General features: G+C 43.3%; 1 protein-coding gene across 1 annotated transcript in view; it reads right to left on the bottom strand.

Moving 5' to 3' along the window:
* Window positions 1-23,667, bottom strand: part of LOC144730076 (voltage-dependent L-type calcium channel subunit alpha-1D-like) — a 209,374-nt gene extending 185,707 nt beyond the window's left edge. The window contains exons 1-2 of the mRNA XM_078610602.1: window positions 23,333-23,667; window positions 20,905-21,010 (exon numbers count right to left, since the gene is read on the bottom strand). Of these exons, the coding sequence (XP_078466728.1) occupies window positions 20,905-21,010; window positions 23,333-23,532 (306 nt within the window). The 5' untranslated portion in view covers window positions 23,533-23,667. The remainder of the gene's footprint in view (window positions 1-20,904; window positions 21,011-23,332) is intronic.
* Between the last annotated feature and the right edge of the window lie 2,613 nt (window positions 23,668-26,280).

The raw sequence follows: 26,280 nt of genomic DNA, 5'->3' as shown, positions 1-26,280 counted from the left end.
TGAAATAACGTCTTAAAACTCGGCGAGGTTTTTGTGGTTACGAATCGGCATTATTATTTATTTACATCCACTTGTTAAACCGCTGCCGGATGAAGGTTTCCTCATATCCAGTCAGTAATGAGAGCTTCATCTTCTTGGTTCTTTCGGTAAAGTCACGTAGAAGGGAAATAATAATATTCATAATCAACGTTTTTGGGTTTAGATCGCGTTATTTATAAATGTGTCGTAACCCTCCACCACCCGACACAGCCAATCAGTAAAAAAGTGTCACGTTGACAAAAGACAAATTAGTTCACCGTCTTTTGTCAACGTGACACTTTTTTACTGATTGGCCGTGTCGGGTGGTGGAGGGTTACGACACATTTATAAATAACGCGATCTAAACCCAAAAACGTTGATTATGAATAATATTGGTCGCGAAAGCCTACGTGTTAAACTGAAATAATAATAATTTGTATTATTTTACGAAAGCTTTAAATCGAAAAAAGTAATGGGAGCTGTTTGACCATACTTCACCATGCTGGTCCATGTGGGTTTGGTGAAGGGGGCAGCCCAGGATCGGTTCAGACACTGCTCAGGTTTCGGGATCCATCGCGTAGTGGCGTAAACTGCTTATGCCACTTATTACGACTATAATGAGCCAAGAATGTCTGTGTGTAACGCACGTGACGTCACACCACGTGCCGCACCCCCCCCCCCCCCCCCCGTTTGATGACGTACTTTCGTGCAAGATTCACTGCCATTTAATTTACACAAGATATACAATTATATTCTGCTCAATTATTTCGTAAATATTACAGCTTCCGTCCTAGGACGGGCAAAGAAGCTAGTTGTTATTATTATTGCACTGACCACAGCAAACCACCGCGTCCTACAGAGGACATCTACTAGTCTGCTCATCGTACCCAGAACCAGCCATCTGGGGACTGTCTCCATCTATACACGGGCAGCATCCAAGGACCATCCACTGCCAAGCATCAGCTCAAGACTCTCGTCTGTTCAGGCACTCACCTGTTCAGGCACTCACCTGTTCAGGCTCTCACCTGTTCAGGCTCTCACCTGTTCAGGCATTCACCTGTTCAGGCTCTCACCTGTTCAGGCTCTCACCTGTTCAGGCATTCACCTGTTCAGGCTCTCACCTGTTCAGGCTCTCACCTGTTCAGGCTCTCACCTGTTCAGGCTCTCACCTGTTCAGGCTATCACCTGTTCAGGCATTCACCTGTTCAGGCTCTCACCTGTTCAGGCTCTCACCTGTTCAGGCTCTCACCTGTTCAGGCATTCACTTGTTCAGGTACTCACCTGTTCAGACACTCACCTGTTCAGGTACTCACCTGTTCAGGCTCTCACCTGTTCAGGCATTCACCTGTTCAGGCTCTCACCTGTTCAGGCAAGCGTACCAGTGACTTTGAGCGCCGACCTCGTCGCCATACCAGTTATCGATCGAACGTTGTGTCCAATTTGTTAAATATATGCGCTCGTTAAAAATTGTTTGTTATTGTTTTTAATATCATCAGACCTCCAGCACTTAATTCAGTTTGTTTTTTTGCGGATACCAAAGTGACATGCAGGGTGAATATAAGTCGCATAAGCCAATCAGGTTGGTTGAGATGAAAGTGCTGTTACTGCCAGCCTCCTCTGTCCGTGGCCAATTCAGAGGAACAGAACCATAGTCTGTTGAATACCAACCCTGCCACCACCCCCTCCTCTCCACCCAGGTTAAATAAACAACCTTCATTCAAAACAAAATTCCAAGGCTACTTTGATAAAGGGCAGCACAGCAGAGATGCACACTGTTTTTATCTATCTCCACATTCGCAGGTGATAGGTGATGCAAGTTTGAATTTAAATTCCTAAATACAAACTAAATTCTGAAACTACGTTTTCCACAAACACAACAGTGTGTGGTTTGGGTTGCCACTTGTTCTGTTTTTTTTCAGAGGATCATCGTCCCTTTGAAGTCGCTATCCTGGAAAATCTGTAAAGTCTTCCTGCGACATGAAAGACTAGAGTTACGTAATACTGCAATGCACTGCTCAAGACAATGCATTTACATGACGTCTTTCCCTCTTTCAGAATGGTGAAATATTCATCTTCCTCCTGATACATCCCGTTTTATTAACCTCAGGTGACAGCCCTTCGTGCGGCACACGATTAACATTTCGTTTCTCAAGATACATATTTTTGTTCCCGTAGCTTTTTTCTTCTTGTTTCCAAATATGATAAATAAAAAGAACACAGTTGAAATACTTGATAAATGCCGTACCGAATTGAAAATATATTTCGATTTAAAGCTTTCGTGACTGCAGGGATTCATCTCCTTGGTTCTTTCGGTAAAGTCACGTAGAAGGGAAGTAATAAAATAATAAAAATAAAACATAATAAAATGAAATAATTATCACGACGTTTCGGCTACAACGCAAGCAGCCGTCTTCATTCTTCACCTGAAGACGGCTGCTTGCGTTGTAGCCGAAACGTCGTGAGAATTATTTCATTTTATTATGTTTTTTTTATTATTTTATTACTTCCCTTCTACGTGACTTTACCGAAAGAACCAAGGAGATGAAAAGATATTGTTACGTGCATTGGCAGCATCGTACGGCGGCTACGATGGAGAACAAAGACACCACGATCTGACGTGGCCTTAAAAACTGAATTTACAAGTGTGACCCCCCTCCCGCACTCCGCCTGGACTATATCTCGCGCAGGTATTCCCATCGCAAAAAAGTGAGCGCGTGCAGACGACGGACGGTCCAGTGACGGCAGCAGGGCTCCGACTCCGAGGAAGAGTTAAGTCTGGAAGTCATCGTCGCCGCGCCCGTTCGCGCTGCGTCCCACGAACATGGATGGCGCGGGTGTCAATTTAGCTGCTCAGAGTATTTGGCTGCGATGATTTACACTTGATAAGCCGCTTCGTTGGGATGCTATAATTTGTGGCCAGGTAGCTTCTGTTAAAGAGATAATATAGCTCAGTGGGCCTTACCTTTTAAAATAAAAAATAGTTTGCAATGTCCTGATCCATTCACGTCTCAAGGCAGTGGAGTTTAAACATTAGGGATGAGATCTTCTTGGTTCTTTCGGTAAAGTCACCTACCAAGAAGATGAAGAACCAAGAAGATGAATCCCTGCAGTCACGAAAGCTTTAAATCGAAAATTAGGGATGAGATTTTAATGTATGTACAGATTTTTCTTCTAATTGTAAGGTACTTTTAGGATATTTGAATAATTTTACATGTTGTTATATCTGTGTGTCTTTTGACTTGCAAAAGTGATCTCCCTGCAAGCCACGTGCCCACCTATCTTTGGTGGGAAAACGGCAGAAGTGATGCCAGTAACGTCACTTCAGTTTTTGTAATAATTCGGAGGACGAAAAGATATCGTCCCAAATTCTACAACTAGGCCTGATTTTCAGATATTTAAAATGAAGGATAAAATCTGGGGTGCACCAATAGTATAAACGTAAACCTTTCTAATATTTCCTCATCGTTGCGAGAAATTGCTATATGCATTGCTCCTGTTTTACATTGTCATATATCGCGGTGCCATCGTGTTGTTATACACCATTGCTGCTGCATATATATTTTTAAAAATATATATATTACTGAGTTGAGAGACAAAATTAACTACGGACTGGAAAAACGCAGATGAAGAGATGGCAGAAAGCGAGAGAGGAAAGAGAAGGCGCGAGAGCGACTGCTGCACAGGATCCACTCAGGAAGGAAAGTAAGAAGTGTTTTTACCCAGCAGCAATGGCTGGTTAGAGGCCGACACCAATGGACAACAATGTTTGTCGTGACTTCTTCAATTGGTCCACGTTTACATGTTTTGCACTCGGAAACCTGCTTTGCTGTTCGTGATGTAGCCATGTGAAAATGTAGACCCACATCTCTCCGCTCAAAACTAGAAGTCGAGTTTCAATTGATTCTTATCCGGTTCAAATAAAGGCGATCTAATAATATGGGTTTCTTATACCAGATTTAAACCTGCGCAGCCTAAGGCGTGCCTCGGCATTCCCCTGTTTCCCGCGCTGAGGGTTTACATTCCAGATTTAGACAACTATTTCTCAGCCGTGCTCAGGTGAAGACCAGGTCTGTCGGGGAGACAAACCTGGTCTTCACCTGAGGACGGCTGCTTGCGTTGTGGCCGAAACATCGTGATAATTATTTAATTATGTTTTATTTGTATTATTTTATTATTTCCCTTCTACGTGACTTTACCGAAAGAACCAAGAAGATGAATCCCTGCAGTCACGAAAGATTTAAATCGAAAAATATTTCTCACCCTTCATGAAGCTGGAACAACATAGGCGCTCTCTTACATCTAATGACTTATGTTTGCATTTCATGGTGGTGGCGGGCGGGGGGGTAAATTACATCAATTGGGCCATATTTCTGATTAAACTACATGCTATATAGACCAAGAAAGGCTGTTAGACGCAACCTGCTTCTGCTGTACTGGGACACACGAACGTAAGACACTTTTACTCAACTGGGGGGTTTCGTTCTATAATTTAGGATTTATGCAAACAAATCTTGAATATATTATTTGGTTCTTTCGGTAAAGTCACGTAGAAAGAACCACGAAAGCTTCAAATCAAGTTTAAATCTTGAATATGTAACATTTTGTAAGATCAGATTTAGTTTTTCTTCCGTAATTTAGGATTCATCCGAAAACATTTTTTGAAGATGTCACTTCCAAGCTTTTCCGTCCCAAGAGTAACGTGACATCACCACAATGTGAGCACGAAGACTTTTTTTTAACTAGTACACAACATATATGATGGCCCAAACACAGTATATCCGCAGCAGCAACGACAACAACAACAATAAAGATCTGAAATTTGTCTTTAACAGTGAGAATGTCCAAAAATCTTGACTTAAAGCTTTCGTGACTGCAGGAATTCATATTCTTTTGGTCTTTCTGTAAAGTCACGTACATAGGTAAAAAAAAACTACGACGCGATCTTATTATTCTTATTATTTTTTTAACCTATCTACGTGACTTTACCGAAAGACCCAAAGAATATAAATGTCCAAAAATATTTAAATCCGAAATGTGTCCCCTGTTGCTCGCACGAACTCGTAATCCCTCCGTACGCGTGTTTGGCGATCGGATGGCTGCCACGACGTTTGTCTACGGATGAGAATGCACAAAGAGCACACGGCTGATAATGATCTTGCTCAAGGATTAGAGCTGTACGGTTCGTGTGCTCTAGTTTTGCAAACCATTAATTTGGCATAATTTATCAGGCGTGTGTGTGTGCGCCACCGCACAACCGTGCGTTGTTTCAAAACAAATTATGAAAGACATGCACGCATTTACATGTCTTAATATGTTAATGTTATGATGGGGGTGTAAATAAATAATTGAGTTTATGTTATTGACTGGCAGGGTTAGCTTTAAAAGCGTAGTATTGAGGTCACATTAAAGAAGTCTGAATACAGTTAAGAGGCTTACAGTACAGCATTTGTGCTGATAATAAATACCCTGTGTAGAGTGCATCTGACAGGTGACTATGCATGCACATAATCATAATATAGAGCCCTCTGTTAATCCACTGCTGCATAAGGGGCCTCCCCAGACCGCCTCAATCACGAAGATTGTTTGAGCGTACGTATTAGTTTGTTTAGAGTTAGTTAGGTCAGATAAATCACTCGCCGTTGATAGCCGATGTGGCCGAGAATCGAATTCGAGACGCCCCCACCACTCGTGTCACTACTCCCCCCGCCCCCCTCCCACCGCGGCTCGCGCGTATTTCTCCGTGTTAATTTGTTTATTAAAAATTTTGACATTTTTATTTTGCTCTTGGCCACAAATCACACACTTGTCGGCGATCGCCGTAACTTAACGCTTCTTTTTTTTTAATTATTTACGGGTTTTTTTTCGTTTTTTAGAAACCGCGCACCGCGAAGCGCCGAAAATATCTCTAAATAAAATATAAACGCCTCGACCAGATGCCGCGCTCAACGCATTCAGACGTTTCGAGAGTTGCCGCGCCGTCTCGCAGTGGAATAGGCAAACAAGCCGACAGCTGGCAAGGTGGCAATCTGGATGGCCCCCGCCAACAAGGAATGGACTTTGCACCAGAGGCAGCGGGCAGGCAGATAAGGGTAGCACGCAACTGGGTGACTGGTAGCCGCAACGTTTCCTTGTCCATTACCGCCGTCACGCTCGCGTCTCCTCGATGAGACACCTTTGCCATAGACCCCATGCCTAATCCTAGCTGAACTCTACAATCCAAAGGATCTCAAATATGGGGCGTGTCCTCGGAGCATTCGTTCGAGTGGACGCTTGCATTGCATAGACATTGCACTCGAAGCTGCATCTCTTTCAAATGAAGCCAGGATGGGCTGAGACATCTTCAGTTGTTCTAGATTTGAAGCTTTCGTGACCTCAAGGATTCATACTCTTAGTTTTTTCGGTAAAGTCACGTAGGTAAAAAATTAAATAAAAATTAACAATAAAGTAATACTAATATTTATTTATTTTTATTTTATTAACTTTCATTTCATTTTTTACCTACGTGACTTTACCGAAAAAACTAAGAGTATCTTCAGTTGTGCACATCAAGCCTGGGCAAAAATTTTACACAACAATACTGTAGGATTAAACTGAGTGGGAATAATAGAGATGGTGTCTGTATGTGTGTGTGTAGCAAGTAAGTTCATTCACCCATAATACGTGGGTCTGTTCCATAACCTCTTGGCAGTAAGCCTTTGACACGTAACGTGGCCTCAAAATTCACCTAGCCTAGCACAAGTTCTGTGGTGATATCGTCACTTAGTGGCGAATGGAGGCTGTTGTTATAATAATAGTATCGGAACTTGTCATGGACCTCCCCTAATTTGACTCGGCCTTCGTGCGCTGCGTTACTATCAGCACTGGGATGAAATTAGTCGCCGGGCATGGCATTGGCCAAGGAAGAGAACCCATATAAATAGTGATCCACCGCGGAGATGGAGTCACGAAATCAGCTCTTGTGCCGGCGCTTGGCAGATTGTTACGCTGCAGGATGGCGGGAGGTGACACTGGCTTGGAGAGGTCCTTCATCCAGCAGTGGATGTATGGATCATGACTAATGATGATGATGGTGGTGGTGGTCACATCACCTACTTGCACGCCGCTCCCCTGGCCTTAATAGGCATCTGCTCGCTCAACAGGGGGGATCTTTCGTCTTTGTGCGTGCCGATGATGTCCAAAGAATGACGCAGGATCATTAAAGAGCACACGCGGGAGAGACTCACACCCAGCCGCACTTGTGACACTTACATCGTAGCCCTTTAAAAGCCCCCCACCACCACCACCGCCAACACCACCGCCGCCACATTCGCACAGTTGGGGAAACGGTAATGAATAAATAAAATATTAATCACGTGTACGAGGTCAGCCCAGAGGGAGCCTGCTCAAGCGAGAATCTGCCTGTAAATACCATTCCCACAATCCTCCTCACTCACAAACGCTCCCATCATAATTTCCTCCTCCTGGTAGAATCAGCACACGCAAAAACAGACGGCAAATTATTGCCGCTCGTCATTAGGACAGGTCGCCTGCTTCTCTTGTACAGTGGATAGGTTTAAATGTGTTCCCTAATGACGTATTTTGCAATTACACCATGACATTAAATATTGTGTAAATAAGATAAAGGTGCAGCCCTGCAATTGCTTTGCTCATGCCACTGTTGGCAGGAAGGGCATCCGGTAGACAGCCCCGAAACAAGAAAGAGGGGAAGAGTTACCCACAACTACACCCCCAAACACACTGTGACTTTCCGATCAACTCATTGTGGTGAACCCATTCATGCTGCCGGGTGGACGCGTATGTACAGTTGATCATCGATTATCCGGCGCGCGATTATCCGCCTTCCAACATTATCCGGTAGTCGCGGGTCGATCCGGCGAAACAGACAAACCCGCTCCAAAGGCTTTAAACCATTCCGGCGATCGTCACCGCGTGTGTGACAGAAAAAAAAGGAGCTACGCTGTCTTCTTGGTTCTTTCGGTAAAGTCACGTAGAAGGGAAATAATAAAATAATAAAAGTAAAACAATATAAAATAATTAAATAAAACATAATAAAATAATTCTCACGACGTTTCGGCCACAATGCAAGCAGCCGTCCTCAGGTGAAGAACAGGTCTGTCGGAAAGACATTCAGACGCTGTCTTTCCGACAGACCTAATAAAATAAGAAAAATAAAACAATAAAATAATTCTCACGACGTTTCGGCAACAACGCAAGCAGCCGTCCTCAGGTGAAGAACAGGTCTGTCGGAAAGACAGCGTCTGAATGTCTTTCCGACAGACCTGTTCTTCACCTGAGGACGGCTGCTTGCGTTGTGGCCGAAACGTCGTGAGAATTATTTTATTATGTTTTATTTTTTTTATTTTATTATTTCCCTTCTACGTGACTTTACCGAAAGAACCAAGAAGATGAATCCCTGCAAGTCACGAAAGCTTTAAATCGAGCTACGCTGTGTTGAACGTCTTTCGCACCGTACGTAGCCAAGCGTGCTCATCAGAGGTGTGGGGGGAGGACAACAGACTAGACACAAAAAAGCAGTTCTAAAGAAATTCGTTTTCAATCTAGATGATGATTTAAAAGTGCATAGCTCCAGTGGCTTCCTCATATCTGAAGGAGAGAGTGTTCCAGATGGCCGCAGAAACCAATCTGAAAGTACGCGATGCGGTAACCGTCTTTGTCCGACGGCTAGGGCAGAGGCAGGGAGAGATTTAATAAACGTGCCCGTTGTTCCAAACGCTGGGACATTAAATCGGCGACCTCTGGCTTGCAAGTCCAGCGTGATAACCATTACACCACGACAGCATTCCATTTACATAATTACTTAATTTCAATTTGAGAATTACATAAAATGTTGCGTAATGAGGAAATTTGTTTTTTTATTGTCTTGTTTGCCATAAGGATGCTGGAGAAGGAAGAACAAAAGATCACATTAAATATATTGCATGACAGCCAATTGGGAGCAGCATATTTGTTTAAAATTCCATGATGAAAAGCATTATAATATAATGTCAAATATGCATTACATGTATGCCTCTTCGAAGTCAAATCTGTGCAGAATTATCACAATAACAACCGAGCGATGTCAAGCCTGTGGGTTTTACGAGCCCATCCAAAAACATGACCAAAAGAAAACTTACAACGGTTTCCCACGTCATTGCTTGCTGGGTATGAAGTGACAATGACTACATTGCATTCCCATTGCCTAGCAATCATTGCAGACAACAACAACAACAAAAATGGATACTACTTCTAGATTTGAAGCTTTCGTGACTGCAAGGATTCATATTCTTGGGTTGTTTCGGTAAAGTCACGTAGGTAAAAAATTAAAATTAAAATTAATTAGCAGCAGTTGCACTTTAACAACTCTGGCACCCCCCTCTCAGCCAGTCTACATAACAAAGGCTCAGTCCTTTGTTATGTAGACTAGCCGTAGTTTCAGCCGCACCAACCTTACCATAATAATAAAAAGGGGGCCTGTCCTGGCTCCTCCCCCCTCAACCAGTATATATTACGGGGTCGGATCTCTTGGAATTTCTCATTTACTTGATACAGCTATCGTGCTGTGACGGTTCCACCTGAAGACGGAAGCTTGTGTTGCCTCCGAAACGTCGTGATTTTTATTTTATTTTTTATTTTAATTTTATTAATTTTTATTTTAAATTTTTACCTACGTGACTTTACCGAATTGTTTATTTTTGTTTGCAATTTGACTGCTTGTGTTGTGGTTATTGCAAACATGATGCCTTGTATAAAGGTGTCAGTTTTTGTACCAGTTTAAAGGGTAAAAACTATCACTATGAACATGTTGTTGTTGTCGTCACGTAGACGTACTCCTCAACGATATCCTCCATACACTCTGTATTCGTCAACACGGAGTGTTTGGAGTGAGACTGTAATTCTGGTCGGACAGATATGTTCACATTCATAGAGACTGAGTACTGTGGGCTTAGTGGCAGCGAGTCCGATGTAGTCACATGCACGCTACTGCCCGCTAGATTTTTTTTTTGGCGCGGCTGCCGATGTAATCTGCCTTAGACCTCAAATGTGAACGCATTTGCATTAAAATCGCCCGGCATTAAGCCGCGTTTCTATGAAGGTGAAGGTAAAAGTGCAGTCCTCCAAATTATTGTCCACGTCACTGCTGGCAGAAGTGCCTTCAATAGAGGGAGCTCTAAGAAGCCCCTAAAGGTGGAATTTTGGCCAAAATGTCCCACTTTTTCGCACTGGCCAGATGCTTTGGAATAATAGGGAGTCCCCCATTTGACTAACTTACCTGTATAGGGAACAATATCACTTGAAGAATATGATCCTTGGATATTGTGGTGGAGCAGTGGTTAGCACACCATGTTATGAGCCCAGAATCTTGAATTGTCTTCCAAGCCACGGTTAACATCAGTGACTAGTGATGTCTGAACTGGTCCTGGGCCACCCTCCCCACCCCCCGCCCCTTCACCTATCCGCATTGACAGCCATGGTGAAGTATGGTAAAAAATAAAACTCACGAATAACACGGCACTTGAGCGAGAAGGCTTCATCCAGCAGTGGATTAACAAGGTCACATGCTGGAACTAATTCCACGGTGCCCGACGATTTGACTTTAATTTATTGAGGATTACGAACAATTATTATCCTAATGCCCTTCATTCAGCCAAGAAAGGTTAACCGATTCTCAATACTCCTTCATAGGTGGGTCTTACATTGGCAGGTTTGGATCATTCCATTGTTGAGCATGTGGCTTTTCGGAGGAAACTGGAGTACCCAGTGAAAGCTCATGCAAATGAGGGATAATACGCAGAGCTCCACGCATACAGATTAAATTAATGTATGTAATGTCATTGCTAGGCCACCTCGTATCCCATGCCTACAACACCTGGTGTGTCCAGATATCCTCTCATCCCAGAAAATAAAACAGCAAATCCTGCTGAGCTTCTGAGATCCGACAAGATTGGATGCATTCAAGGTGACTCTTTCGTAGGCACTAGGGCGACACCTGACATTAGGATGGCACCTTGGGTTCTGTGAGCAGTATTCATGCATGTCCTCATTAATGTTTAAATGCAACGCTAATTTACAAGCAAGCGTGAGAGTTGAGAACTATTTGCTTTTGGAAATGGCAAAAGTGTGACTATTCAGCGAAGAGTGTATGGACTTTTTCATATCGCAGTGTGGAGAAATATTCAGAAAGTTAGAACTCATTCAATAGGCTTGGTATAGTCAAAGTGCCCAGAGTCTGAATAGTAAAAAAATATATTCCCCTTGAGCTCAGACAGCCAAAGGCTTTGAAATTGTTATGGAGTAGGATTTGCATATGTCCTGATTTACCCAGGATTGTCGTAATTTTAAAGAAAATCTGTCAAGTACTCCGGAGACATTAAGAGCTTGGAATCTCGTCAGTTACACAATAATATACCACTCCTTGGGCGCCACGGTGATGAGATGTTAACTGCCTCGCCTGGTATACACGAGGTCGTGGGTTGGATCCCGACCCTGACGCCTGCTGTATATTTGGAGTTTGCGTGTTCTCCCTGTGGTCTCATGGATTTTTCTCCGGGTTCTCCGGTTGTTCCCTCCACATTTATAATCAAAATCACGCGTTTTGAGTATTTGGCTGCTTTAAATTTCCACCTGATAAGCCACTTCGTTGAGCTATCATTTGTGGCCATGTCGCTTCTGAAAAAGAGCCACATAGCTCAGTGAGACTTACCTGGTATAATAAAAAATATATAGTTTATAGTTTAGCATTCATCCTCTCTTACAGTATTGTTCAATATCCCAGCTTTTTTTTCGAACCTCAGAGGTGGCAATCCTATTAAGGAGTCTGGTGTTCAGGCTAGAAATGTTACATTTTCCAATAAAAGGTATTTGGCCCAACATGAGAATCGTTGCATCAGAGCCTGGCAACATGGGTGACCAGTACACGTGCGCGCACTACACACATTTGCAAATGTTAACAATTTAATTATCTAGCGCGTGGAGCAATCACATTTCTTTCCTACGCCTTGCCCCAGGGAAAGAAAATCAATACAAACTGCCATGGACTGGTGTTATCCTCCGTGTTGAGCTGATGTAAGTTATGCCATTAAAATGCTTATCTTTCCTTTCATGTGCCTTGTTTGTCCGTTATTTACTGTCCGACATGAATGTGAATGAAAAGAATGCAATTTATGTGAGTGGACTCAATCTAACGAATACAGCCAAAAGACACCCCCACGCCCCCCACCCAGAGGAGGAACTCCCTGTCCTGATGCTGCCTGCGTACAACCAGGACTGATGAGTGGGGAGGGGGAGACAGGGGGTGAGTGAAGGGGCGAAGGGGGGGGGTACAACTGGAATGGTGGTCCAAGGAGCTCAAAAATCAAAACCTCTTTGGTTATTAAATCGACGTGTTAATATAAGTGGGATACAAATTGTCTAGCTCGGTAGATGTTGTTTTTTGTTGTTGTGTCATTTACAAACGATGCTTTCCCAATGACGACACCTAACATGGGCAACTTAAATTTGCAATGCGCCCACAACGTATACAGACGTCTCGGAGAACAAAAATGTATGCGATGAACGGAAGGTAACCGGGAGGAGGGGGGGGGGCAAGGGAAGGAGAGGAAGGAAGAGATTGAGGGGGTCTGAAGGCATGCTTGGAGAGGAAGGTTTGAAGGATGAAACTCGAGAAATAAGTAACAAATATCGTAGATATCAAACCAATTGCTGTGATAAACACTTAATTGTAGAGTACTTGGCAATGTAATTTTGCGGGCAATATCTAAGTAACGAATTAAAACAAAATATATTTAGATTTAGAACCCTGTTCTAAAAATTCACAAAATGTGTTTACCAAGAGCATTATGACGCAGGATAGGATCTCGGCCTCGTCACAGTTGCTACTTTTGACCAAGGTGATATGGCAATGGGAAGGGTTGAGGGCCCCCAGCCAACATTGTCACGAATCGGGGCCCCAAATTCTCTCAGCGGACCTGCCCACAACTCATCCATCTCCAACAGTAACCCCACGCGAAAATTCATCCAACGCCAGCGCACTTTTACACCCTCCCCTTTTTTGTCAAACGAGCAGCCATGTTCTGGCTCTAGCGCTCAAACACAACTCGAATCAAGATGTAAACTTTCGTGGCAATGTAAACAAAACAAATGAGAGCATGTAAATTTAAAATTAATTCTTGAAAATAGACAGGAATGCATAGTTAAATGAATGAAATTTCGACCGTATTATTCACGCATCTGGAAAACAACACGGTTGAAATAAGAGAGAAATACATAAAACTGTGCATTTCCCGAGCAATCTGTCCACTCCGCGCAGCTCTTGAAGCAGCCCACAAGTGGATAAATGGCAGACACTCAATTCAAAAACACAGAGCAGCACTCACCGTGGAAAGGTTAATTATATTACATTTCATGCGCCATGTTACAGGGCTGTCCCCTAATTCATGTTATAGCCAGCCAAGACACGCACATGTACCTTACATACATACATAAAATAAAAATACAGGGGGAACTCTCAATAAGGCAACACACAATCTACGTCAATTGCAAAGTGATATTTGGTTACATTCATGCCCTGCCCTCGTTTTCATGCAACAGCACTTCGCGTTAGAAAAAGAGCTGCTGTTGATAAATGGAAATTTGGTGCAGCTTCGAAGCTCAGAAAGATGACGATTGCTTATGCTAAACAAGTATGAATACTACAACAACAGTCTACAGACACAATATCTCATTGAGAAAACATATTGTATTCTCGGAAGATTGGGAATTTTTGGTAATAAATATGTGTGTAAACCAGCACTGTATATGACGTTGATATAAATGTAAAGCATGTATTTTTTTTTCATTTTTCAATTACATGAGCCGGGCATATTTATCCAACGTAATCTGCTTTTGTATTTCATTGTTACGCGTTCATTCTACAAGCGTGCGTGCTCGCCACCACAAATCTGAGAGAATATAACTGCGAGACACGCGGCGACATTACACAAACCCTTACTTTGCAGGACGAGATTCATTGGTTAGTTTTTGTTTTCTTCTTCCTCCAAAATGAAATTAGTTTAATTACGCAACACAGTTAAATTGTTCTAACGAAAATTTATTCCGAAAGTGGACAGAACACAGAGCTCATCCCAGCCGTTCCCTAGCAACGTTAGGTTTTCAATCAGCCGCCTATTCCCCTTTGATTCAAAACCATCACCCAATAATCCCAGTCCACACATTTAGCATTTCTTGGCAGTGAGCAATCTGGCATCTTCTGTGGAGTAACTGCAACAGCTGGAGTTGGTCCATTGATTGCATGTCGTTGTGGTGCAGAAAAAGACGATGCTAGTTTACTCGGTGTGCTTTTTGTTGGTTGGGGTGTGTGATCAACATTGTATCATTATTATTTAACTTCATGGAGTGGTAACTCTGCTATCTTAGTTTGATTGCCCGCCACGGCTGACATCAGTGGTGAATGTTAACCGAACCGTTCCTGGGCCTGCCCTTCACTATCCGTCTTGGTAAAGAGTGGGTGATTAATGGTCAAAAAGCCACCGACATTCGCATGAGAGGGCCTTCATCCAGCAGTGGATTGACAGCACTATACATGTTCGTGAAAACGCTGGACTCTATGTAAATAAAATATTCTCAGATTTTCTAAAAGTCCTCAATAGTTTTTTTCTTTACACTTTAGTTCAACTTTGTACGCGATTGTCCTTTCTTTCTGTTATTTAGTTGTATCTGAGCAAGTCAGGCTTGCTTGGTGCTGTGTCGTTGCCTCTTGTTGGCTCAGTTCACCATTAAAAACATGTCTAAGTCTAAAGAGGTTCTCACCTGCCAACAATGAAGTCTACCAATGAATCAATAAATACGGTAAGATTATTGGTTGCATAATAAAACAATTGTCTTCTGACAAAGAAGACCACGTACCATTAAATAAATAAAACACATCTCTTAACAACTTCATGGACTCTGTCTTCTCGACAGACCTGTTCTTTACCTGAGGACGGCTGCTTGCATTGTGGCCGAAACGTCGTGAGAATTATTTTATTATGTTTTATTTTTATTATTTTATTATTTCCATTCTACGTGACTTTACCGAAAGAACCAAGAAGATGAATCTCTTAACGATTAATATTACTGCTATAATAATTGACAGCCCATTGTCAATTCGACATCCCAACTCGCCACTGGTCGTCAGTCACGACTGGGAACTAAACTCAGGTCACCAGGTTTCTAGCGCAGTGCATGGACCACTGCACCACAGGTTTAAGCACTCGCAGACTCACAGATTCACTCCAAACTAACTCACTTGTCGGTGCAGTTGCCCCCTTATTAATTGTCCATCACGACTATGCGAGTGGCGTTCCCATAAACTTCACTTGTTTTGATTCATCTTCTTGGTTCTTTCGGTAAAGTCACGTAGAAGGGAAGTAATAAAATAATAAAAATAAAACATAATAAAATAAATGTGTATGTTTTATTTTTATTATTTTATTATTTTATTACTTCCCTTCTACGTGACTTTACCGAAAGAACCAAGAAGACGAATCCCTGCAGTCACGAAAGCTTTAAATCGAAATTGTTTTGATTCCTCCACCTATGCTTATGACTAAGTCGACCAGACTGACTGTTGCATCTCACCCACACTGTGCTCAGCCACCACGCTGCGGGGCACGGCACTTTCCTTTCCTCACACCGCTCATCTCTGGAATTCCCAACCCCCTCGTCTCTTTCTCAAGTTCTGATCGCCTTGATGAATTCAATACACCGATTTACTGTTATTTATTGCACCTTCAAACAGCGCTGATTATTACTGGCTGCTTGATGGCTTTGCACGTTTGGCCTGTGCTCAGCAACTGCGATTAAATTAAATACAATTTAACTTCACCGTCAACCTTCACGTAGACTCCTCACCTGAAGCCAGATTTAAAATGGAAAGGTGAGACGCGAAAAAAGTTGCCTATCTTGTCCGCAGACTTTAGAAAATGTAAATTGTAACTCTGCATAAAGGCAGCCGATAGAACACGTAACCCAACAAAAGCCAAAGGCCGTGAGAGGGGTTTAGAGCATATCTCATTTACGAATCTCACAGGTATAAGCAATCACACCGAACGAGTCTAAAATCAGAAGCCCGGCATTAATAATGAAAGGCAACCTTAATCTGGGAGCACAGTGGTAATTGCACTGCGCTGTTGGGATCACTCTCATTCTGGAGGAAAACTTTGCCAATTTACATAATTACATTTTTCCCCCCCCACACATGGCTAGTTAAAGCACCATTTTTTTAAATGTGACTTTACACTCAGAAGGCATGTGTGTGTGTTTTAATAACACAAAAATCTACTTAAGGATGAGCTGGAATAAAAAATAAATAAAACCCAAATAAAACCCTTGGCTATGTCAACACAGGACGGGAAAAAATTCACCCGTAAAAACAAAGTTTTTCACTATAAATCCTTTATATGCGTGGCGGCTAGAGTCCTCTCGTCCTCTGGCTTGAGATGGCTGCCACCTATGGGTCAAATGATTGCCTGCCACCATTAAGCAATTGGTAATTCAAATTTTAAAAAAATTCCTAAAAAGTGTAAAGTTATGGAAAAAAATTTTCACGAAAATAAATTGTCACGCACAACGAGTCTGTGTGCAAAATGTCAGCTCGATTGGATCACGGGAAGTGGGTTAAAAAATGACCGAAAGATTTGCACGGTCGTAAGCGCGCAAGCAAGCAAGTTAACTTAATATAAAGGATTTAATAAATAAAACCCAAATAAAACCCATTGCTACGTCAACACATGACGGGAAACAAACTCAGCAGTGACTTCTCCTCCCGAGGACGTGTGTGCGATAATTACGCACGTAAACATTTATATATATATAACCCGGTACGGGTGACGCAATTCGATGTGATGTTGAGAACTCTGATGAAAACAGAGGCGGGGAATGAATCTACGGCATAATCCAGACTTACAGCGGCAATAATCAGCTTACCGAAGCTGCCGTCATGTTCTGGACGGGAAACCTTCCAGTAATTATATCCACAGGACAAACCAATAAGAACCCCCATGCCAGCACCACCAAAAGCAATAATTATAACGAAAATCAACAGTAAATGTACCTGAGCAAACAAAATACGGCACTCACCATCACTCCTTAACTCTCATTAGCGGAGAATGCCCCCCCCCCGCCGCCGCCGCTCCCCCCCAAAGGGCTCAGTGGTTCTTCAACCGTGTCTGTTAATAATTGAATTACTACTGGGAAAATAGTGCAGCCCTGGCAGAGCGTTGCACTGACACACACACACGCGTGTGTGTGTGTGTCAGTGCAACGTGTGTGTGTGTGGGAGACGTGCGCACGTACACCACCAACAACCACATTAGGGCAGAACACTGGCCCCCCCGGGTGCAAAGTGAATGGTGCACGACTCAAAAACGTAGATCGCCCCCCCCCCCACCGTTCCCCGTTTAGCCTCACGGGGTCTGTCAGAGCAAAGTGCTGATCGTGAGCAAATATTAACGAGCTGCTTTGTCACGACCAGTGCTACCCAACAAGAACACGCACAGTTGACGTGACATTCACAGTGGCACGCTACACAAATTCATAATAAAAGTTACGTTGGGTTCGATCGCGTCGTTATAAGTGTGTCGTTCTACCTGCCACCACCCAACACAGCCAATGGGTAAGGTTTGTCACGTAAACAGAACGTGCCGACTAGTTACCAGTACAGCACACCGCAGTGTTGGAGAGTAAACCCACGACAACATTTACAATTTGAGCGCCGTGATGTTTCGCTGGTAATTACAATTGTGCCTGTGTTCCGGCACAGTAACTAATTGGCACGTTCTGTTTACGCGACAAACCTTACTAAATTGATATTCTTAGTTTTTTCGGTAAAGTCACGTAGGTAAAAAATGTAAATTAACAAAAGTAAAATAAAAATAAAATAAAAATCACGACGTTTCGGAGGCAACACAAGCTTCCGTCTTCAGGTGGAACCGTCACAACACGATATCTGTATCAAGTAAGTATGTGTCAGGTGGTGGTGGTGGGTTAGCGACACATTTATATTAATGCGACCTAACCCGAAATTACTTTCATTATGAATAATATTAGTGGCGAAAGCCGACCTGTTAAAATGCTACGCAAAGTAATCTTCTGTTGTTGTTGTTGTTGTTTTTTGGCCGACTTAAGCTATGGAGCTGGGCAGGAGGGGGTGGTGGAAAGGAAAGCTTCAGGTAACAATTTTCCTCACTGTCGGCAAGATCCACTATGGACTACTCACATCGCGCCTCGCCCCGGCCGCCTCCACGTCTGTTTTAATCTTGCCCGAGCTCCCACTCACATGCTCCCTACTCTGGCATCTAAGGCCTTCTGTCAAAATCCTCAAGACAACCCCCTCCCCCCACTCGCTTGAAAAGTTGCTCCTCTGCACCATCACCCACTTGTTTACTTTGCCCGGCCCCACCTGTCACTCTGCTCATGGACAGACTCAAGACTGTCCACTTCTCCTCAGCCACATGTCCGGCAGTCTGTCCACTTTGAAGGGTCTCAAACAGCAGCACCTTTACCACACCATCATCTCTCTACGTGCCCCCATCACCCTCCCCTCCCCGCCCACAGTGTGCATTCAGTCTTGACATGCAGATTTATTTAGACACAACATCATGTCCAAATTGTATTGTACAGATGTCTTGTGGTACCCCCCCCCCCCCCACATTTAATTATGTTTATTTAAAACAGAAGTGAATATTTCTAGATTTGAAGCTTTCGTGACTGCAAGGATTCATATTATTAGGTTTTTTCGGTAAAGTCACGTAGGTAAAAATATATAATTAAAATTAATAAAAGTAAAATATTATATTATATTCTTTTATTTTATTTTTATTTTACTTTTATTAATTTAAATTTTTTACTTACGTGACTTTACCGAAAAAACCTAACAATAGAAGTGAATATGAGTATAAGTGAATATGCACAGGAAAACAATGGGGGTACATTAATTGTGGGTCACCAGACATATGTACCACCCTGTATGGTGTACAACGTCGCATGTTTGACCATCACCATGACCAATGAACCACCCACACCCAGTGCAGTGTAATTGTCATCTTCTGTAGATATCCACCAATCTGACGTTTTCCCACGCAGTGATGTATTATTCATATTTGCTTACTTCTAAAGCACAGTGGAGCATTTCCCCACTTTTAAGAGTTTGTGCTTTATTTTTGTCCAGTGACCTATTTGTTCATTGAGTATCCGTCATATTCTGTTGATGTTCACATATCTGACCTTTTCATCTATATTCGCCTATACCTCAGTCCCCAAGTAAGTTGTACTGCGTCACTGGTGCTGTAATTGTACAGGCATCAACCCCACATCATCAGCATGATAGCACAAGTGTGCATACACTCACACGCACCAATGATCACCAAACGAAGCATTATTGCATTGTTGGCTTTGTTAAATATCTAGGGGGAAGCGCTGTTCGTGAGAAACTATTATTGTGGTGAGCGAGGAATACAGGAACGCGAGGCGAACATCATGATACTCGAGCTACACTGTGTTCCCAGAAGACACTGAGGACTTTACTCAATGTATGCTGATTAAGCCTCGGGAGGTCCAGGGCAGTTTCAGATACAAATTGTTAATGCTGTGACAGACAGCCAGGAATACAATCCATATTGCCAGGATCATATGATATATTTACTCGTGCTCACAAACAATATATTAAAAATAAACAATACTAATTCCCCCGTTGGCATTGCTAAATGGCTGGGGATAGCGCTATTAGCAAATGTTTATTACAGTTGGCAAGGCTCACGGGAATGTGGGTGGAGACAGGGGTGGCATAAGGCAAAAGCAAATTAACCAAATGCTTTGAGCAGCTCAGGGAAACCAAGACTCGTGGAAAAAAATTCGGATGAACCGAATATCAGTTCGAATTCAAATCCCAGTAAACACAACATGCTCAAAAACATATAAAAGCAAAGTAATATCTCTCTCATCCCCATTCTGTGTGTCTCTCTTCTCTCAACCAACTCAATCTTTGTCTCAAGTATACATTACTCAAATTTCACTACATCTCCGTCTCATTTGTATGTCTCCTCTTATCTCGCTCCATATCTATTCTGTCTATATCTCTTCTGTAATCTCATTGTGAGTGTATACATTGAAAGGGGACTCCCCAAATTAGGCTTTGCCCCCCTTCCCATCCCTCCCAATGGGACAGAGTATCAACAATCCCAGCCACCTCTTCCTCCCCAGCCCTAGCGTTGCAGCATAACAAAGAAAAAGATCCCCCGTATAGCCTTGAACAGACTGCTGAATCAAGTGTTGTTAGCGAGCACCTTTGAAGGCTGGCACGGCACACGAGGGGTGGGTGGCCAACACTACGCCCAGCCGCCTTTGTTTCCCTAGTGGCGATGTTTACACACTCACCAGGGACTCATTTGAGGCTGAGTCGACCTAGGGGATGCCCAGGACTGGTTCAGATAATCGTCACTGGTGTTGACCGTGAGCGGGAATCGAACCTGGGTCGCCAGATTCGTAGCGCAGTGTACTAACCGCTACAAAACCGCTCCCACACACAAGATAAACAACAACAACCGCCATTCGCCACTAAGTGGCGGTGACGTCACCACGACGCTTGTGCCAGGCCATGTGCACCTTGAAGCCACACACAGACACACACACACATACACAACAAAGACAAACATACACACATACACACCCTGATTGTCCTCAATTTTAGACTGCATCAACCCAAGGGAGGCCCAACGTTCGTCAGGGATGACAACTGCAAATAATGTGCACGGCCAGGGATCAAACCTGGGTCATGTGGACTGCAGCATAAAATCTGCCGAGGACAGCACCACCACGCATGGAAATGCGCGAATGGATACACGAGGGACTCACCAGATTGTGATTCGTTTCATTGGAGTCGTCCTCTGGAAAGGGGATGTAGACAGCTAAGGCCACGCAGTTGGCAAATATTGCCACGAGGATAAACAAATCAAATGGCCTGAAGTGTGGGGTTAAGGAAGACAAAAACCGAAAATGCTGTCAACCGCACACCATTGTTACACAGCATAAATGAATGCAGTCGCAAGCCACTGTAAAGAAAGCAAGGCAGTTGTAAATGTGTCTTGTCTGTTACAAATCATTTAATTGTGAACCCATTATTGTGAATTAATGTGCACATTGCCGCGGATGGAACTTAATTGGCTCAACGTTCAATTTTATAGGCCAGGTAAATTGTCGAGAAATGTTCAACCGCCGGGTTTAGTTAAACATTTTGTTAATCAGTCATAATTGTACGACTGGTGTTTAATGGCGTTGTTGCGCTTACAGTTTGTTAAAAGCCTACACCGTAAAAGTAAATGTTTAGCCTAATGACTGTGGTGACCATTAAATGTGAATCGTTGCTTTTCAGAGCAAAAGGTATTGCACTACTGTACGTTGCAAAGACACTACTCTCAAGGGGGGGGGGGGCGCATCTTAATGCCATATGAATGCACAAAGCTATGTTGAAAGGATGCATAATGTGTCACAGAGATTCAGAGAGAGAGAGAGAGGGAGGGGGGAAAACATCTAGAGGCCATATCCACGTAGAAAAAAAAATTGTGATCTGAATGCGTTGAATGCGTTCACGTCAGCAGTGCAGAGGCAGTGTTTAAAGCAAAGTGGCTTTCAGCACCAGGAACAGCTCCACCGTGCAAGGCAGCAGCCACCCCCCCCCCTCCTTATGTGAAAGCCGCATCGACTCCTAGTGCAGTCTCCCGATTTAGATGAATAGATTTTCAACCAGATATATGTGACGATGTTTTGTAAAAAAAAATGTACGCAACATATTACGCGCCGTTGCGTGTGCTCTATTGTGTACGGAGAGGGGTCAGCATTTTGTTAAGCGTATTTTTTTCTCTCGCTCTCTCTCTCCAACGGTTGTCATCGATTTGGCAGGTGGCCTGCTAAGAAGACAGCGTTGCATTGATTAGCAATTTAAAACCTCTGAGTCTCGTTAACACAGATGAGAGGTTTGGGTCTATGGGTATTAAGGAGGTCACTGGTGCTGGGATTGCAGAGAGGGCATAATGAGTCCCGATGCTGCTCTGTGGGTCAAAGGCTCATTTGCATACCATACTTGTACAACACGTGTGATGCAGAGGTGATGGGGGTGGGAGGAATTCCACACCCATTCGCTGGAAGGACTTCCAGAATCATGATAATGTTAGATTCAAATGGAAATTCAAATCACTAGGGAGAGAGGGAAACGACTAAACACCGCATACATATGAATATATTCATTCTTCAAAGATGTAAACAAGATTAAATTCATGATGGCAAAAACGAAGACACCAAATTTGTCCGTTAGGCAGATTGATAAGGGGGTGATTATCAATTGTGCAGTGGATTCATGAGCAGTCGTGTAATTCAGAAAAATTAAAGAGCAAAAGAGCTACAAGGCGTTGTTGTCAAGATCAAAAGTGAAAAGGAAATCAAATTTGGAAGGTTATATTGCCAATTGGAGGAGGTGTACACGACTCGGGCACAGGCCACATTAGCCAATCTATCCGTATTCTATCACCAACGCTAACCCCATCTCCAACGCTTAAAGATGCAAACAAAAACAAATGTCACTACTCTAGTAGCGGCATACTTGGACTGTGTATCCGTGGCTGTTTGACACAGGTTTGCCGCATTGTTCATGGATTACCTTTCATGTGCTCTGAGGTCGCCTATAAACAAATCAGCCGAATTCACCTAATCTTGTCAAATCTCAGAAGTCAAGCTAGTTTTGATCCTGGATAGCGCTCATTGAACTGAACAATATCGATGCTCCCTTCCTTCACCAAACCACACTGACCAGCACAGTGGCGCACTATCAAATAACCTCCATAAACCACATGGTGAGGGGAACCCCTCCCACAAAAGTGGATTAAAAGGCTGCACATGTGCATGTTACCGAAATCAGTTTAAATAGCATTATGTTAACAAGGCACAGCAATTGCAGCATAGTAATACCACGAAAGCACACCTTTCAGACACTTAAAATTGTTTTTGCTCTTATTAACACAACTGTAGCAATTCATCGAACTGGCTCGGACTAACAACTTGGGTGTGCATCTCTCTCCCAAGATAAGATAGAAGAAGCCAGTTGACATTTTTTTTGGTCACATGTTCTTTTAACCAAGCCTGCAGCCACGTCTCCCTGACTCCTTATCTCCCCCCTAATCTCCCCTGGGGATTTTCCGTGCCTTCGGTCACAAAGCGGTGGGGGGGCCGGGCAGGCGAGCCCCCCCTCCCCTCCCCGCACGTTTCCGCGCGCTCGGTAGCCAAAGGATACTTCCACTCGACGAGGCTGATGCACGCGCGTCGCAGCGGATTGTTCAGATCGAGGCAGAAGAGGGCCCGCGGGGGTCGGTCGTTGGCGTTGCTGCCCTGCTTCTTGGTCTTGGCGTACTGCTGGCGCTTGCGCTGAGCCGTGTTCGCGGCAGCCCCTGGGGCAGCGGCTGCCCCCGCTTCGCCCTCGGCCGCCCGGCTCATCTCCTCGGCTTCTTTGGCCTCTTTGGCCGCGGCGATGGCCGCTTGCCAAGACAGGAAGCCCTGGTTGGAGTTGAACTCCCCAGCGCGGCCGCCGCCGCCGCCGCTGCCGCCCCCGTTGGATAGGCTGCGCCCGCAACTTTCAGCCGCATGCTTTGTGCCTGGATGTTGGACGAGGCGGGAGGGGGGGAAAGATCACCCCGGTGATGCCCGTGTGGATACACAATGAGACCTGTCCGTTTGACACGTACGTTTTCGCGACAAATATTATCCACAACAAAGGGTTTTTTGGTGCGGTGAAGTGGTAACCAATTGGCACGTTTCATATATCGGGTGGTGGCGGGTTTAACGACACATTTATAATTACAAATCTGGCTGTCGCCTGATAAAGCTAGTTGTATTTACTGGCGAAACGTCGTACTCAGATTGTAAATGTTGTGGCTTGACTCTCCAACACACCGGTGTGCTGTGCTCGTAACGAATTGGCACGTTCTATTTACGTGACAAACCTTACTAATTGGCTGTGTCGGGTGGTGGCGGGTTTAATGACACATTTCTATTTATGCGATCTAACCCAAAAAAAAACGTATTATGGATGATATTGGTCGCGAAAGCATACGTGTTAAAAGTCCTCTTTTTTTGTTCAAAGAAACCCTGTCGACAGCAAAGAAAGCACCTTCGCCCGCAGATCACTGCTGTGGTCATTTTGTTATACACAACATTTTGTTACACACAACAACATTTGATTATATACAACAAAAAGACCACATCGATTCTGTGCCATGAAGAAGGGTCAGCACCCAAAACGTCACTCATTATACATCTTTCCTCTTAAGGTTGAAGTGTTGTTGACGAAAACGTCGAGTGTTCGTGATACACAAGGATCATTAGATTAAGAAAAATCACTGTGAGTCCATCTATTTATTATAATGTGTAAGTCTACATACGTCGGTGATCCTACCGTAACATAATTGCAATATGTGATGATGAAATTGGCTTATTTTATGTTTCACGCCAGGCTGCTGTGTATGAACGTTCAGAAACCATAAAAGCCCAAATGGAGCTTGTTAAATTTTTTGATTATCAAGTTCTATGTGTCATGATGTACAGTAATTCCATTAACTGTGGGATTGCACCAATAAAATGTATTCTAATTATTTCAGTTTCATGTCAATCTACTGCTGGATGGGGCATCGCCATTCTATCGCAGTCAAGGAGGGTTGCTGATAATATTATAATAAAATAATAAATTCCATGTAAAAGGCTTTCTACAAGATATTTAAAGAGCTGTACATCACATGAAGACATTAATTAAACGTTCGCTAAGGGGAGTAAAAACTAATAAGAATCCTAAACTCAAGGATGTTGCAGATATAATTTTGCACTCAGATGCCAGCCATCCCTGGGAATCGAATTCAGGTCCAAGGTTTCATAGAACAGTCGCTAACCACTGCGATGATTGTCTACCACAGTTGTATTAGGGTACTGTATATTTCCATGCTGAACACAATATGGTCATTTTGAATCCAGACATGACACATGGTGTTTTATGGGATAATCGTTAGATTTGAAAATGTTTTTACAGATGGTGTACATTTTAATATTTCACACGTTGATCGCAAATCACCAGACTTAAAATATAAAACATTTTCTTGCACTTTAAGATTTCATAATATGACAATTGCCAAAAGAATGAAAGCAACATGCTGGCATGATTGTGTGGGGTAGCATGAGCCAAAAATGTAGATGACAACGTTGTGTCATTCAATTTTAAAGGCAATTTTTTCGTTGTTTTTAGTTATTCATTATTACAAAAAGCACAAAGCAATACATTAAAATCATAATTTGTCTATGCCAATGAAATGCCTTTGATATTTATATACCACATTTCCCTGCATAACCCTGTTGTCACACCACTGCCGGATGAGGACCTCTTCATGCCATTTGGATAATAAAATAGAATATATATTTTACATTGCTGTTTTAAAAAATTCGCAAACGTTACATTTTTCACGTGAAGCAGATGGTAATTTACCTGCGCCCATTTAAAATGGTTTGGGAATGAGATACGTGCACGGTAGTCATCGCTTAAAAATGAGATGAAAACGGATCGGTAACATTATATTCAAAAGAAGTGTAAGCTTGCAAGCCAGTTCCTGACACCTGCGACGATGTTTTTTTTTGCAGCGTCATTAAAACCCACCAGCACTGACGGCGCAAGATCCCCCAACAGCATTGTCACTTTGGAGCGCAAATACACGGCAACCGTAAACGCGATCGCATCTGAATTCAATATTCGAGCGTGGCCCAGGAATGAGTGGCCCAGACTAGGTGCGATTCCCCGTCGTGCGATGCCCTCCTCCCCGCGTCCCAAATTCGCTTGATTCATATTTGGAGCAAGGTCACCGTCATGTCGGACGGGGCGGGGGGCGCTTTAATAACAAACACGTGCCCGGTCCACACGCCACTAAATCACATCTCCCCAGAGCCACGGCGTTAAAAACGGCCGACCCCAAAAAAGGGAAAAGGTATTTCGCCGTGGGGAAAAAAAATCGAGAACTCGCCACTTTCGCCGATGACATTGAGAGGGGTCAAAAAAAAAAAAGGCCCACAAAAAAATCGTGTTCAAAAAATTAAAAAGCCACCTGCTTGTTGTTGAATTTAACACGCGCGGGGCCATTTGTGAATAAATGTTGACTGAAGACTTCCGCTGTCCGCAGTACATCTGTGCGCGTGTTTATGGTAAAACTG

This window comes from Lampetra planeri, chromosome 34 (assembly GCF_965212315.1).
Source record: "Lampetra planeri chromosome 34, kcLamPlan1.2.h2, whole genome shotgun sequence".
NCBI classification, from domain to species: Eukaryota; Metazoa; Chordata; class Hyperoartia; order Petromyzontiformes; family Petromyzontidae; genus Lampetra; species Lampetra planeri.
Note: the sequence above shows the minus strand (reverse complement) of the source record. Positions and strands in the feature narration are given on the sequence as shown.